The 16308-nt window shown below is 43.9% G+C and overlaps 1 protein-coding gene across 1 annotated transcript in view; it reads left to right on the forward strand.

Moving 5' to 3' along the window:
• SH3RF2 (SH3 domain containing ring finger 2) overlaps nt 1-16308 on the forward strand; it is a 72897-nt gene that overhangs the window by 49686 nt on the left and 6903 nt on the right. Inside the window, exons 6-7 of the mRNA XM_090064219.1 lie at nt 10924-11018; nt 13579-13749. Of these exons, the coding sequence (XP_089920345.1) occupies nt 10924-11018; nt 13579-13749 (266 nt within the window). The remainder of the gene's footprint in view (nt 1-10923; nt 11019-13578; nt 13750-16308) is intronic.

Below are 16308 nucleotides of genomic sequence, written 5' to 3' on the forward strand. Positions count from 1 at the left end.
AAACTTTCAGGCACAGGCACCCTTCATCAGGCATAGCAGATTGCAAAGATAATTTCTCCTAGGTAGAAATCAAAATTCATATTTTCACTAGTTGTGAGAGGCTAACGCTCGAATCAGCCTCCTCCCACTGTCTTTTACATGTTGGCACACCAAGGCACACACTCGTCCTTTAACTCTTGCCAAAGCCCTTTCCAGCAGAGCCTGGTCACTTTGCCTGTGCATGTAATGAGTATTACTGCATATTGCGAAATTGGTCTGACTGGGAAAAACCCTTTTGCTCAATTGCAGGTCTTATTCCTTATTTTCAAAGGAAATAAAGGAATCTGCAGGGATCTCAAACTATTTTGTCATATCCACATGACAACCAAGCCCATCACTGTAATGCTGAGGTGAGGGAGCGCTCGACTAGAAGCTACTGTTATCCTAACCACTACTTGAAGTCAGCCAGTGGAAGGGAAAAGCTCATGAAACAAAGTGCAGCACCACGCAGGGCTGGGTGTCATAGCCGCTTGGTTCTCAGGTGCATGAAGGGGTGAGCAAAGTTAAGGGGCAAAAATGGATCACTAGTAATACCTTCCTGCTAAACCACTGTGCAGATGGCTTTACAGAAGAATGCAGGGGGCAGAGATAGGATAGGCCAAGAGCAGACAGCAAACTGTCTGCTCTCTCCTACTCAGAGCATGCAGGGGCCTGTCCATGAAACACAGATTACAGCAGTCTGCTCTGATTTTTGCATAGAGCTGGCAACCTTTTTATGAAACATTTTTTCACTGGAAAATGTCACATGAAGCCACAACAGTTTTAACAAAAGGGCAGTTTCTCAGGTTCAGAGGGTCTATTGTTTAAACGGACACAAAATTGGATCATGATCATTTCCTAGTCATTTCTTCTTCTCCTGGAGGCTGAGTCAGTCCCCAGCTGTTCCCAAATACAGGGAGTACTGAGATTGCTTAAGGTTATATTTTCCCCTGTCTTGCCTCCCAGAAAGAAAAAAATCCTAGGAATTAGGGCCAATTTTAAAATTAACCTAATATAGTGCAGGAAACGGAGTCCATAGGTCAGGAAAGAGTGCTGACCACTCCACTCTTGAAGGCTTTGTTGAAGAAATGGTCCAGCATGGTATTAAGAGGCAATGCTGCTAGGCAGGCTGTATTCAAAATGAGACTGGCAATTCAGGCTCTGACCACGTGCACAACTAGTGATCCTGTAGCCCTTTTCTGAAGGGAAAAGCTTGGTTGCTTTCTGGTGATCTAAATTTCCCCAGGTACTTTCTATTGCAGAAGTGACTCGCTGCCTTTCACAATGGTCATGTCATAACAATGGTATAACAAGGCTTCTGCGCTCCATTACCCATGTGGCCCATTGCTCGGGAAGAAAGAACTGATTTCTTGTGTTAGCTTGACCTCAGGGTAAAAGTTAAAATGTTGAGTTATAAAGTTCTAAAAATAACAAAAAAGGAGAGAATCTAATAAAAACTCCATGCTGAAGGTTGCCCATCACTTCCCTCAAATGTCTGGATCCTTTCAAGAGCTGCCAACATACTGCCCACTGTATGCCCACACAACTGCCAAGAGGGTTTCTGTTTCTGAGGCATGCTATGTTTCAAGCTGAAAGAGGGGATGAGGAAAAGAAAAGTGCTTAGATAAAAATTAGGAGCCTGAAAGTATATGAGAAACTATCTTGATAAAAGCTTTTTGTGTGTTGCTACGATGTTATTACATCTAAAGACTGAATTCCTAAAAGCTCTCTGGGCCTCACCTTCTAGGGAGCCTACAATGCACGTAAGTGACACAGAGTAGCAGACTAAATCAGTTTGACCATCCAGTGGCAGGGCTCAGGTGTCCCATTTGCTTTTTCTTATTCTTTCAGAGCTGAATTGTGCCCCTTTGAAGGGCTCTCGAATGAGAACCCTGGAGAAGGGTGTTCCCCATTCACAAAGCAAGTACAAGGCCAGGCGCAGCAGCGCTAGCTTCTTCCCCACTGCCCCAGCCTTTCCCTCTGTAAAACAGAGATAACAAAACCTCCCTGTCTCTCAGGGTGCTCTGAGACCTCACTAATCTCTTCATGTTTGTAAAGCACTTGGAGAGCCTCCAAAGCAAGTGCAGAGTATTATTACTGTGCGTTTCAAACCCCTGCCTGGAGGGACCACCTCTGGAGGACACAGATTTCATTGTCCTTGGTAGGTTTAATCATTTGGTTCTTGGTGAAAGCTGTAAACAAGGGTGTCCGCTAGAACAGGTTGACATTTTTCTGATAAAAATGGGTTTTCCATGTCTCTGATCCACAAAAGAATCTAATTTTACCACTGAAAAACACCAGGCCCCAAAGCTGAAGAGCTTTCACAGAACATTTCAATTCACATGTGCTACTATGGCACCTCCCAAGAGTTGTAGGTTGGCCACCACAGGCACCAGGCTTGCTACCCAGACATTTCCCATAATGCATCACTACTTTTCTCCAAGAGGAATGGTGGTGGTGCACCCTAGGAGATGTGGTCTGAGTAAAGAACCAGCCTTACAGGGGAAAAAAAAAAAAAAAAAAATCAGAGTAGGAGGCAACTGAACTGCATTTCCTATGGGACACTGCGTTAGCATTTCCAAATCAACCTAGTTCACCAAAGAGTCAAAAACTTTCAGTAGGGGAAAAAAAAAGAAGGAATTTGCTGACTGGCTCTCGTGCCGCCTGTGACGCCACTTCCACGGCAGCTTTGGATGAGCACCGACTCAGTGAATCAAACACCCATGTTCCATAAATGACTAGGTCGGCAAGCTAAAGGAGAAAGCCTCCATCTCCCAGTATGTGTGTCCCGGGGCCCCCAGCCCACAAGTGGAACGGACTCGAGTTTCATATGTAGATTTTACTTGGTTGGTAGAGCTGACCCCATTTGCCTGAACTCACAAAACAAATTGCTGCACTTAATGAGTTGAGTAATCACACAGCCCGCTTGTTATCTGTTAATAGGCAACAGTGGAAGCATCCTTTACTCTTCTGTGCATCCAGCCTCCTTAACTTCACTTCCGAGAAAAGGTATATTTACTGGAGGTGTCGGAGAGCTGCTACCCTGACTGCTCCCATCCCTCTTTGCTGGCCCAGATAAATTAGCTGTGTTGCTCAGAAAATGTTTTTATCCTGAGGCAAGCAAGTGACATCAGTTATCTGCTAGCAGTTAATAAAGTACAGCCTGGTTTAGCAGACTATCCTAGCGCCAAGACAATCACTGATAAGAAAAATGAGTGACATACCCTCTTGAGTTGATGACCCTCATCTGAAGCTTGTCTCTTCTGCACAAATTAAAATGAATCAGTTCTGTACTACAGTTTCTTCTGTCTGCCTTGTTTATCAAGCAGCATGTGCCAGTAAGGAGCCCTAGGGAATCATGCAAAGCCAGGACCCCTCAGAGGCAACTGTATATGTATTCCAGCAGCGTAACTAAAGGGGACAACCGAGGCAGCACCCCCACTACCAACTTCTGGGGGAAGCAAGGGGCAGAATACCTGCTGCTGCAGCCACAGCCGCCTTTTAGCCATGCTGCTGCAATCAGCAGTCAACACTGCCCCAGGTACCACTGCTGCCCAGGGCGCAGACCTGCCCTATTACGCCTCTGATAGATTACCTACATGTGGTGTACTGACACAGCCCTCCGGAATAAGTAAACCCCAGATAAATAAGTCCAAATAAGCTGGACTCTGGTTGCTCTCAAGAGAGCAATAACCTCACTAGAGTCTATTCCTGCTCCACCACTGCCGCCTTCCCACTCATTATACAAAGCTCTCCAAAAGGGTCAACATACTGCTTGCCAAAGATGGCTACCAACAGTGGGCTAAATTCTGCTCTCAGTTTCAACCAGGCAACACCACAATGTACTGGCATTTTTTTCAACCAATTGGGGTTTCATAAGATTAGCTAAAATAAGAATATGACCCCGGGTCCTTTTCTGTCTCCGAGACTCAGTATTTGTGTCTTACCTTTACCTATGATACCTCTATATACCATGACCACTGAAAAAAGGCAGAGCTAAATATTAAATGCCTGACACACACAGCACTTAGAAAAAGACAGAAGCAAGCAATTACCCATAGGCATAAAAGAAACAAGAAAGGGTTACATACGAGAAAGAAGTCTGGCTTCCGAATAGCTGAAAGGAGCCAAAAGATGAATCAATGAGTTTCTATTGTTTATCAGCTCAAAGATGAACAATTCTGAGGCTGGGCTAAGTATTAATCAGATCCCAGATGTAAATGAGTGCATGTTGATTAACTGTGGCAGAGCAAAGCAAAAACTATTAATCTTCTCTAGCCTATACAAATCTCTTGTTCCTCACCCACTTTCAAAAGCTAAAAGAGGAGGTGCTTTTGTGGCCTTGTAATTTCATCCTCCTTTGCTTACCTTGAGGAAAAACTTCTACACTTTAAGAAATACGTGATCCAGGAAAGATTTCCAGATAACTCACAACAAGTATACAAAATATACAGCAAAGCATAAACAAATAAAATATAAACAGACTTGAAGGTGCACTTAGAAAAATCAGCCTGATCATCTGTATATTAGCTTTTAGTAAATAGATCTTGACATTCCCCCTCAGAAGCCAATATTTGCCCGTCTTTCACCAATATCTAAACCCCTTCCACGCAGTGCATAGTGTGACAGGACTGCCATGTTGACAACTGAATAATCTTTAAGGCTAAGTACAGACAATCAAAAAGCCTGTGGCTGAATTGATTCAGTCTTGACAGGTTAGTCTAAACTGTGTAGATCGAACAGATAAGCAATTGAACAGACATTTACTTTTTATTCTGGAAATGCAGCCACCTGCCTGCAGTGGCTCAGGCCAGAAGCTGGACGGGGGTAAAAGGGGAAAAGTGTGGTAGCAGGGAGACGGTGTGCAAAGCATCCTGGCATGCTGGGAGACTGACTTGACTTGACTCTGGAAGGGGTATGGGACAGAATTTCAATAAACCAATTAACCTAAATCAGTTAAGTCTGATGCTACATGCATCTGTGTTTATTTTAAACCAGTTTCAGCCATTTTGAAAGTGGTTTATGTGAGCTGAACTTCTGTTGTGTTACAAATTTAAACCAGTTTCCGATCACTTATACTGGTTTGTGCGTAATTACTGTCACTAGCCTAAAAGCCAGAGAGCACTGGCTGCAGGGAGAATGTCATTTTTAGCTGTCGCATGTGGGGAGAAGGGGGAAGGTGGAGAGTGCAAGAATTAAAGCTAATGCATGTGTGGGACTTTGCTATCTCAACCCATGTTGATTATATAATGTTTCATACCTGAAGATAATGTGGGCTGATAAGTACTGTGATTGTTTAAGAACCCTACCTCGGCATGTTTGCTTAGTCTTACTGCATACAATAGCATATTTGAATCTCAAGACTCGCCCAGCTGGCAGGATAGAAATATGGAAACAGAGGGAACAACCTCAGATGCTTTTCAATGCCATGAGCTAGTAGAAGGCTAACACTGTTTAAATCTTGTGCTAAAACCTAAATATCCTGATGAAGGGAGGTGGGGAAAACACCAACCAGACTGTGGATTACTATGAGATGATAATTTCCCTGGTCAATGGATTTATCCCTCTTAGCCTTACGTTCTTCCCTAATGGGGAGATAGGCAGTGGTATAGTATATGACTCACGAGCAACTTAAATCACTGAGTGTCAACCTTAATTTAACCATCTCCATCTCTGACAATGAGTTTGGCATAGCTATTAAACCACTCAAGGGTGACAAGGCTGCTGGACCAGATAAGGTATTCCCAGAATTTGTTACCAAGCTCAGAACCACAATGAAAAGATGGCTTCAGAAATTCATGTATAAATGAATTTATACAGACTTCCAAAAATCAGGAGAAAAGCTGATGTGATTGCTATCCTGAAACCCCAAACCACCAGAGGATCCAAAGAGCTACCAACCCATCTCACTCCTGTTACATAAAAACTCATGGAGCCCATAATACAGAATACGCTAGAGAATATCATTGACCCCCAGATCCCAAAAGAACAAGCTGGCTTTCACTAAAAGCAGCGTACCACTGACCAAATTACATTACTTGCATCTGACATGGAAAACAGATTTGAAATGGGGCAGAAACAGTGTAGTCTTCGTTGACCTTACAGCTGCTTATGACACTATATGGCACCAAGGCCTCAAATATAAACTGCACTCCGTGATACCCGACTGCAAGCTATGCACTTTCATCATGAATATGATCTCCAGCAGACCATTCAAACTCACTACCAGTCAAGGAGAAAAAAGCAGAGTACAAACTCTGAAGAATGGAGTCCCCCAAGGTTAGTGCTAGCACCGATACTTTTCAGTGTCTATACCTCAGACTGCCTGCATACAAGATCTAAGCGATACACTGAGATACATGTATGCCAATGATGTCACCATAGTAGCTCAAGGAAGAGATGCGACAGAACTGGAAAAGATGCTGAGTGCTGACATGGAATTCACTGCTGTCTATCTCCGCAAGTGGCGCTTACAGTTGAGCATCAATAAATCAGTAGCACTCTTCCACCCAGCGAGCCAAGAGCCAAGAGCATGCTGAATATCAGAGTAAGCAACAACATCCTGCCCCATGAGCATACCTAAGCCTACCTAGGAATCACAGTGGACCATTCCCTGACCTATAAACTTCAGATTCAGAAGGTCAGCAGTAAAGTCTCTGTATTGGTAGCTGCCTTAATATGTTTAGTCATCATGACATGGGGAACCAACCGATGACAACACGTAGGGGGGGTGCATGTGCATCCCCTGAGAGTGCTGGTTCACCCTCTGACTGGCTGCACTCATCGCTTCGGGCAGGCAGGAGCGCTGGTGCCCCCACTGCAAGCACCAGCCAGGGGGTGGCACTCCCGGGAGTGGCCACAGCGATCGGCCACCTCATGATACGCTGTGGGGAACCCCTCCCCCCAGTCGGTGAGATTGGCTGCGGGGTGACCTCCCCCTGGTCAGCAAGATTGGCCACAGGGGAACTCCTCTCCCCAGTTGCTGGTGGGGGGGGACATGCCCCGCCAGCTAAGGCGGCACCAGTTACCCATGGTACCGACTTCAAAGTGCACTTCCAATGGTATACACGCCAGCAGAAGATTGTGCTCCTGTACGGCCCAAAAGCTGTCACACTAAAAAGCTCTACACTGTACTTAACAGTGCACTGAGACTCATAACAAGCTGCACAGCTTCCACACACACATACGCCCTGTACTCGCAGGCATTAGGCCCAGTGATATAAAGAGAAAGGCCCTAACATCATTACTGGCAGTAGAGCAGGCGTGAGCAAAATACGGCCCACAGACCAGATCTGGCCTGCCAAGAAATTAATTGGGTACCCACCAATTAATTGCATCCTGCCCAGCCCGCAGCTGCCCCTGCTGCACTCACGCAAGGCCCAAGCCCCACCCATTCCCAGCAGAGCAACATGCTGCACTCCCATCCTCGTGTGCGGGAGCTCCTGCCCCAGCCAGCACACAGCTTCCAGGCAGGGCCACTGCTGGGGAACTGCTTGGCTTCCCAGGCTCCTCCTCGTGTCCCTGCTGCAGTGCTCTGGGCAGGAGTACAAAGTTTGAGGCCTGCATCCGGTGAGGTGGCAGGAGCATGGAGCCCGGTTCAGCCTGGTTCCACCGTGCTGGGCTCCCCACAGCTCACGTGTAGCTCCTGGGATTTGCTTGCTACTGGGGGGAAGACCCGCACGATGGAGCCGGCAGCCTTCAACACACCCTGCCGTCATGTGCACCTCCTGGGACTCTGCCAGAAGCAGCGGGGAGCCCCACACAAAAGAGCCAGGCTGACTAGGCACCACTCCCTGCTTCCTGGTGGAGTCCCTGTTCATATATGAAGCCCCAAGCTCCTGGAAGAAATTGAAGATACTGAACCAAACCTGTGGGCAGCAATGGTGTGGACCAGCCACTGGCAAAGATCAGACCTATTCCTAGAGTTTTATACCAACAACAAGTGAATCCCCCATTAGGCACGACCTTGATAGAGAAGCATGGGTCAAGCTGAACAGACTGAGATCTGGATACAAACACTTCAAAACAAGACTTTACAAGATAAACATCTCAGACAGCCCCCTGCACGTCCAACAAAGCACAGCACTTAATCAAAAGCTGCAATCTTTACAAATGCCCAGACAAGGCAGATGGAATATGGACATGGAGCATTAATACCAGACACCGGTTCATAGATTTGCTAGTTAAGACTTGATACCATATGAAAGAAGGTAGTGGCAGTAGCCTACTTACTGACAAAAGTGAAGCAAAGTGAAGAAGGGAGATGACAGTCTAGAATTTAGGAAATCTGGGTTTAGTTCCCAGCTCCTAAACTTTGCGTATAGCCTTGGGCAAGTTTCTTAGGCCAAGATGCTCAAAAGGTAGTTAAGAGCCTAACCACATTTGAGGCTCTGGTGTCCCCGTGTCTCAGTTTCCTGTCTGTAAAACAGGGACTTAACACCCTAGGTGGCAGGGCAATGTCATGAAGATATCTAATGGGAGCCTCAATAGATGCTGAAAACTTAGGTTTTCAAAAGCTCCTTCTGTCCCACCTAGGGGACTGCTTTTCACTTGCATTGTGCACGATAATGCATTCCTTAGATGTCATATTGTGGAAGTACAGCCCCTGGGAATGCCCAATCTCACATGAGATGAAGCAAGCAGCCTCACAGCAGTGAATATTGGGAACATCTGGGAAAGACTGCGCCCAAACTAGACCAAAGCTAAAGACACTTTCCCCTCACAGTAGAGGGTGCACAAAACTAGAGACTGGTTCAACAGCAGAACAACTAAGGAAAAATCCCAGAACAGGAGTGAGCCCAAACAATGAAGGGGCAAAAGGGAACGCCCCTGACAGAGCTCTGGATGGAATCCACCATTCCTTGAAAACTCCCAGAACCCGGTGGATACTACAAGCAGGAACTCTGCCCAGATACTTGCAGTAAGAAGGGAATGGGACTCAGCTCCCTCTGCCCCAGTCAAGCTTCCTTCTTCAAATCTCCTGGATGACCGCCTTAGCCAATGGAAGGAGGTCCCATTTCAGCTTAATAGCTAGACTATAAATTGCAGTGGTACTTGCAAATCTCCAAGGAGGAACTTTCTGCCCCAGAAAAGTCTGCGACAAGGGGTTGTGTGAAACACAACTGACAACAGGAATAAGACTGAGATGCCTCAACCCCACACAAGACAACTATGCAGGACAAGTGTAAACTGGGTGCCAAGATCATTGGTGCACACTGTAGACATGGCTGGGAAGAAACTTCTGAAAAACATCTGCATCATTTGTGGAATTGTGACCTGTGGAGGACTCCATTTTACACGTTCTTCCAAATGGGGATCATTCTTCATTGTAGAAGTTCCTACATTTCCATGAAGTTTTATAGGTGGGTGAAATGCTTTTAAATCAAACAATCAACTAATATTTATTATTCATTCTATTATTTTCATGATTATTTTTTTACTACTGCAAGTACCTCAAGGCAAGGCCTGGCCCCTGATTTGTGCATTTGATGGCCTTTACCACATGTCTGGAGCTAAAAAACATAATAAAAATGTTATAATAATAATGCATCCCAACTCATCTGGGTAACATAACATGTTCTCCTTTCTCATTGTACTTGGGATTTTAAATTACTTTTGCATGCCATACAAACTCCTCTTCCTTTCTTGTTGTATGCTTGGAGTAGCTGTTTAACTCAGTGTATGAACTGAAGACACCCACTGCGTTTTAGGAGTTATCAAAATGGAAAGAAGAAAAAAAACTAAAAGAAATGAGATGATTTAGATATTATCTCTTTGCCTGAGTAGATCTCATATTTACATGATTAGCTGTGATTACAGATTTAGGGGATTTGGGGCTCAAACATAACTTTTGAAAGTCATGGCTGTTAAATGAAGTTTATCCTGTTTAATCATTGTTCCGAAAATCTCCACAAACACAAGATTAGCCATCCTAATACGCCTGCTTGGCACCTTCCCAGAAATAGGAAAGCATCTACCTAGCCATTTTCTTTGCCACACAGTGGAAGCTCTGAGTGCAGAAGTAGCTCCGTTCAATAACTAGGGAACTGAACCAAAAACAATGCTGGATTCAATGTCAAATCTAGGCAAGGCCTTTTTGTTCCTCTGTTTTAAAGCATATGAACCTGATTCTCCCTTAACCTATTCTAGTTTTACATCCATCTTACTCCACTGACTTCAGTGCAGCTAGCATCCCATTTTTGCACTGTGTAAGACAAACGAGCTTCAGGAGCACTGCTGAAAGAGGTCAGACTGACAACTCCAAATAGCAGACTTGCCTGGTTATCAAAATGATGAGTAGCCATGAAAACTTCCCCTCAATTGTCCCACTAACATGCATCAACATTAAGGTGGAAGGAACCCCAGGAGGGACAAATGGATAGTAACTCAACTGTCCAGGACCATGTGGTCTTCGGCCTCACTGCTAAGACTGGCATAAGGCTGCCAATTAGCATCAACTACAGTGCAGACAAGAAGGTGTTTTTTGTTGTTTTTTTTTTTATGTAGACACTCATCTACTCAGAAACCAAGATAATCACTGTGACTAGTGACCTTTGAGTCCCCAGACTGTCCAACCAGATCCCCTTTTACAGCTGGGTTAACTCAGGACAGACACACAAACCCAGACCAAGACTGAAACGCATGCCTCTGGAGCTATAGTTAGATGCCTTAACCACTTTGCCCTATGCAGTGCACTGAAAAGATGTGGGATGCTAGTAATCACTGCTGGTGGTTCTGGTACTTCCAAATTGGTCTCCAATTCCAGACCAATTACTTCACAGAATGAACTGCCAAATGAGTAACAAGGTAACAGAATATTTCCATGTCAGAGGTTGGTTTGATGGTAAGTATTTTGGGGGCGGTCACGGGGAGGCTATACTTATTCCGTTTTCTTTTTCTTTATAGGTCAGCGCTTCTTATTATACTGCACCGGGATCCCTGGGGCACTCAACAGCTATTGTCACCCTTCCCCATTTGCAGCAGCACATATCTGCTAATATGTACGTAAAAGGACCGAGATACAATTTTCTGCATAGGTTTGACTCACAAAGCCCTTTTCAGTTATTTGATCTCCTCAAAGGTTTCTGAGAGCTTCCCAGCCAAGGCAGAACATATGCCAAGAGATTTTCTAAGGTCACACCACAATCAGGAGTTAAAAACAAATTACAAACCTATGTTTCTTTGGATTCATAGTTCTCTCTCACACATTCGAACCAGCAGATCATAATGTCTTATTAAAACAGTTGATTTCACAGCCTGGCTTTTAAGGAGGGACATAAAATAGTAAAAGAATTTAGATAAAAGGTACTAGCAGCACACAAGATAAATTCAGAATCGGAGCACTTAAACTGCTATGATCACCGTAGTGTCACAATCCTAATATTCTGCCCATTTTTTGACCTGCCTGCCTGTTTTTCTATTTCCAAAGCTCATTTGGTTATCAGCAGGCATGTCTACATGTGTCCCTAAAGCACCTTTGTTACTGTGCCATCATTTAGTACTTCCGCTTAGTACTCCAAAAGGAAGTACTAAATGATGGCACAGTAACAGCCCGTACTGCACCATGCAAGTGGCACATAGATATATAGTAGCAAAGTACTGTAACAAGGGAGCGTAGTGTCACATGTAGACATGCCCAGCATGTTTGAAATTTTCAAACCTTTTTTTTTTTACATAAAAGTTAAATATTCTTTACAATTCAGTAATTATTATAGATGAATAAAAGTTTATTGATTTTTTTTGCATATTTGGCAGAACCTAAACCTTTCAAAATCTAGAACTGAAATGTGAAAATAAATATAAAATTGTAAAGCTCTGTTTGGTTTTCCTGGATGAGAACTAGCAGCATAATTCTTAGACTACGCAGCCCAACAGTAACAAACCAGTTGCCTATTTCTAATTAAAACCTCTCCATTGATAGCCTAGACCCTGATCTGGGATACATTAGCAGGCATTAACCAGGTTTATAACCTTGCATTGTTCTCCTGTGTAAATCCACAAATTACACATATGCACAAAGGTATCAACATAGGCTTCAGTCTTGCAAGGCTTTTATAAATGCTTAACCTCAAGTACAAGACTCACTATAGTCAATGAGACCATTCCAAGACTGCTTCAAGATTAAACACACCTTATTACTTACAGAATGAATCGTATTTATATTTTTATAGAAACAAGCCCCTAATCTGTATAGCTCATTGTTCAGATCCTATCATTTAAAAAAAAAAAGTGCTACCTATTGTTACAAAGCAACCGTATGTCAAAAAGATAAACCACTCTGCATTAGAAGATTCAGAATGTAGCCCCCATCAGTGCAAACAAGAGGAAAAGATCATCATTATATAAGGAAGGACATTTCAATTTAAAACTTCCAAAACAGCTGTTATGAACAACAGGGAATGAAAACAAAAACAAATGCTTTAAAAAAAAAAAAATGGTAGAAAAGTCCTTGACAGTCTCCCTTATTTATTTATTTTAATAACACTTGGTTTTGAGGGAATCTTGTTGCTGTAGCATCTGTTACTCAGATTAATATTTGGGAACTGATCAGAAGTATCTTGAGAGGAGAAATAAACAATGCAAGTGATAAGATCCTTCTCTTTAGAAGCAAATAAAGGTTCTTAAAAGCTTTGCAGACTCCACAAAAGAATAAAAATGAAAAACAGGGAGAGGAGATTTTTAAAATAAATTTTGTTGGGTTTTTTTTTTCCCTTTCCTTCTCTTCTTTCTTTCTCCCCTCCCCCCCCTTTAGCTGTTTTTCAGGGAGTTGTTGCCATTCTGCCTCATCACCAGGTCCACTGCTCAGCATAAGTAATCTAATTAGATAACTAGAAGCAATCTAATACTTAAAGTACATGGGTTGCTACACAGGAGAGAGAGGGAAGAAGGGGAGGTAGGATTATTTGGGTAATGCTTTTCATGGTGCTCATGATCCATTTGCATGCATTGGAGTCCCACCCTCCTCGAGTCCAAAAGGTGACAGGAAAATGCAGTTTAGCAAGTACTGCTGCTCACCATTTTTAACTCCCAAAGTTACTGAGCACTTTTCAAAGCCCCAACGCATCCTTGACTTTGTGTCCTTGATACCGTCTTCTGGAGGTGCACCTCACCCACACACCTGTGCTGCTCTGCCTTGGACTAGGTATGCTTTATTCCTGAATCTGACAGTATTTCCTATATGAGAACAAGAATGGCAGCTCCCTCTTTCCCCCTTATTGCCCTGGTCCATTCGGCCGTGTGAGCTGGCAATTCTGCAACAAAAAACACTGACAAACAGCCAGGTTCATTCTTCACTCCTAGTGGCTTTCTTATATTCATATTCTCTCTGGAAGATGTAGGCACTTTCTTTCCTGCAAAACTTTTTCCGTATTTGTGACAGTGCCCAGATATTTGACATGAGTACTATTTGAAGAGGCTTCAGGCAACTAACTTCTGCTCACAAAAGCCAACAGCATCGGTTCCCAGAATGGTTAGAAACAGGATTGTGCTGTCACAGTCTCTTTATATGGCATGAATAGGGTTATCACTCCATAATAATGTTTGCTCTTCTTTCATTCCCAGGTGTGTTGCCCTCCATTCCTACATAGCTCATGGACCAGATGAGCTGGAGCTGCAGAAGGGAGAAGGAGTTCGTGTTTTGGGGAAGTACTATGATGGTTGGCTGCGGGGAATGTCGCTCGTCACAGGAAGGGTTGGGATCTTCCCCAGCAATTATGTCGCCCCCCTTTTCAGGTCCGATTTCCTTATGTGAAATAAAATATTTGCACAAGGGGTAATAACAGTGGGTAACACTGGCTCTTCTCATCCCTCTAGCGACATGCAAGGAACATGGTGTCTGTCTCCAGAACAATATGTTGCCATCTTGGTCATAACTTTTCATACCTTACATGTATTGAATGAAGTGCTGCTGCCACCATTCTGAAATAACCAGAGCTCATTCCCCATTATCCTTTAATAATGATTGCCCATGTGAGCTATATGGGAATTTCATCTCCCCTTGAAGGTCAGGCACTGTCATTAACAGAAGTCAGACAGCCGATCAGATGGACCAGAGTTCCCTTTGGAGTTGCCATATGGTCCAGATTATACAGACAAATGAACAGTATGGCATCAGCCTTCCTTCCCCACTTTTGCATCTGAAATTTCAGCAGGAAAGTCAATAGCTAACAGCTCTACCGTGGCTTTACTTCACTCTGGGAGGTGAAGACCCTGTTTAATGACATTGGACTGCACAGAATTTGCTTTGCACATCTGGGAGTTAAAAAGCCAGCAAAAACAAGAGAGTCAGCCCAAAATTTCCTTTATGTTCATTTAAAGTGACTTGTTTCTTTGCTAGAAGGGATGCTCCAAACAGAAGACTCTTTTAGAATCGAAGTTCTGTCTTCTTTGGCTCCAACTGTTAAAAGGTGTTGATTGACCTAAATAAACATGCATTAGCAAGATCCAGAGAGCAATAATTGGAAACATACAATCTGGGAGGGAAAAATATAGATGCATCTCAGGGGGACCTGAGTGGAGCAAGATAGACAGTGGAAAGGAGCAGATTAGGAAAACGGCTAAATTGTTGCTACAAATAGACACTAAGCTTCTTAAAGTAGAAGAAGCCTGTATTTAGGAACATTAAAGCTTTTTCCTTTTCAGAAGTGATTTCATTATTGAAAAATTCATTGTGATTGTTACAGCTTCTTAGATCTCTTACAGGTAAGGCAGTGATGGGCATTAGAGTAAAGTGGAAGAGAGAGAGAGAGATGCAGAGATGAACAGCTGGGGGGCCTGTGGGGATAATTTCCAAACCCACTCACTTTCTTTTCATGTGTTATCACATCAAAGCAACACAGTCCTTTCTTATAAATTTGACAGCCTTGTCACACAAAGTTTTTAAGACTTCCCACCCTAGTGATCACAGAGGACTTATTTGGGCTGATTCAAGGAACAGAGAGCTGAAAACACAGCATGAGCGTCAGGGATGGATGGGTTTGCTATAGGAGAATCTGTTATTGTGCAGAATAGTTCCAAGGAAGAAGCACCCCTCAAGTCAAGGGGTGCTTCCCGAGCCATTGAAAACTGGACTGAGGAGAGCCCTGGAATATATTCCAGTTCTGGACCTGGCGTGGCAGAGCTATCTTGGATGGCCCCACCTTGTGCTAGAGACAGACCCTATGATTTGGTCAACATGCCAGGATGGCACTAAGGCTTGTTGCCTTTTGGCTGAAAGGGCAATTGGCCCGTCATCTACAGAGTTTCTGCTGCAGCTCAGATTGTGTAAGTTTATTGAGAAGCCCTGACTGGGACCCACAGAAAGCCTAATGGTGGCCTAACTAACCCGACCCTTCATAGTTACTGATGTTGAGGGGCACATTTGGCTCTTTTTGATTTCCTGGCTTATGTTCATCTGGGCTAAATGGCTCAATTCAAGCTGGAGATGGTTATGCTACTTCAGTCCCAGCATCATCTCTCCAAACACCCTCCCTGCATTAAAGGGAGCAAGTGATTATTCTTTGTCGTTCCAGCTCATTTCCCTGCAATATAGCCTCTGATAATACCCAGGCCCCACCTCACTGATAAACAGAGCAAACAAACAATCAAAAGCACAGCTCAGCTACCCTAAGTAGCTCATAAAGTGCCTCAGCCATAAGTACCAATTTTAGAGCTGCTATTCTGTATCCTCTTTTGGAAATTTCTTCATAATAAATTGATGCCTCAGTTATTTTGATGAATCGCTGCTCCATTATTAAACTATAAATCATTCTTCCACCCCCAAAGAAAGCCACCGGGAAGTAAAGTAAAGTAAAGAAACACTGTCTTTCTCCTCCTTCAGCAAAGTTAGCAGAGACCTCCCCTGGCCCACTTTCCCAGGGAATTGGGCGTATTCAGGAGAGTTACTTAGACATCACATAGATGGGGAAGATTGATGGCTGTTTTGGCAATTTACCGGATTCAGGTGAGAGGGCCAAGGTGACCTCTCCAGGGAAAGTAGATGAGGAGAGGAATAATCAGAAGTGACAGATGCACACTGCAGGGCCTGAACAGCAGCTGGCAAAGTGGAGTCAGAGGGCCAAGGCGCGTCCTCGCTGCCTCAGCCTCGTCCTTAAGAATCACCACTCTGACTTGTATGCTGTGGTGAGGAATCAATCCTTAGCCTCAAGTGGAAGGTGTGACATTTGTCACCCAGTACTCACTCTTGCCCAGTTCATTCAGTTCAGGAAAAAGGACCGCTTGTGCCTCCTGAGCAAAAATCAATGAGCTCTTTGCTGCACAGAAGTTTTCCTGTGATGTGCTCCTGCCACACTA

Source organism: Crocodylus siamensis, chromosome 10, assembly GCF_052110815.1.
Source record: "Crocodylus siamensis isolate JL-2025a chromosome 10, ASM5211081v1, whole genome shotgun sequence".
Classification (NCBI taxonomy): Eukaryota; Metazoa; Chordata; order Crocodylia; family Crocodylidae; genus Crocodylus; species Crocodylus siamensis.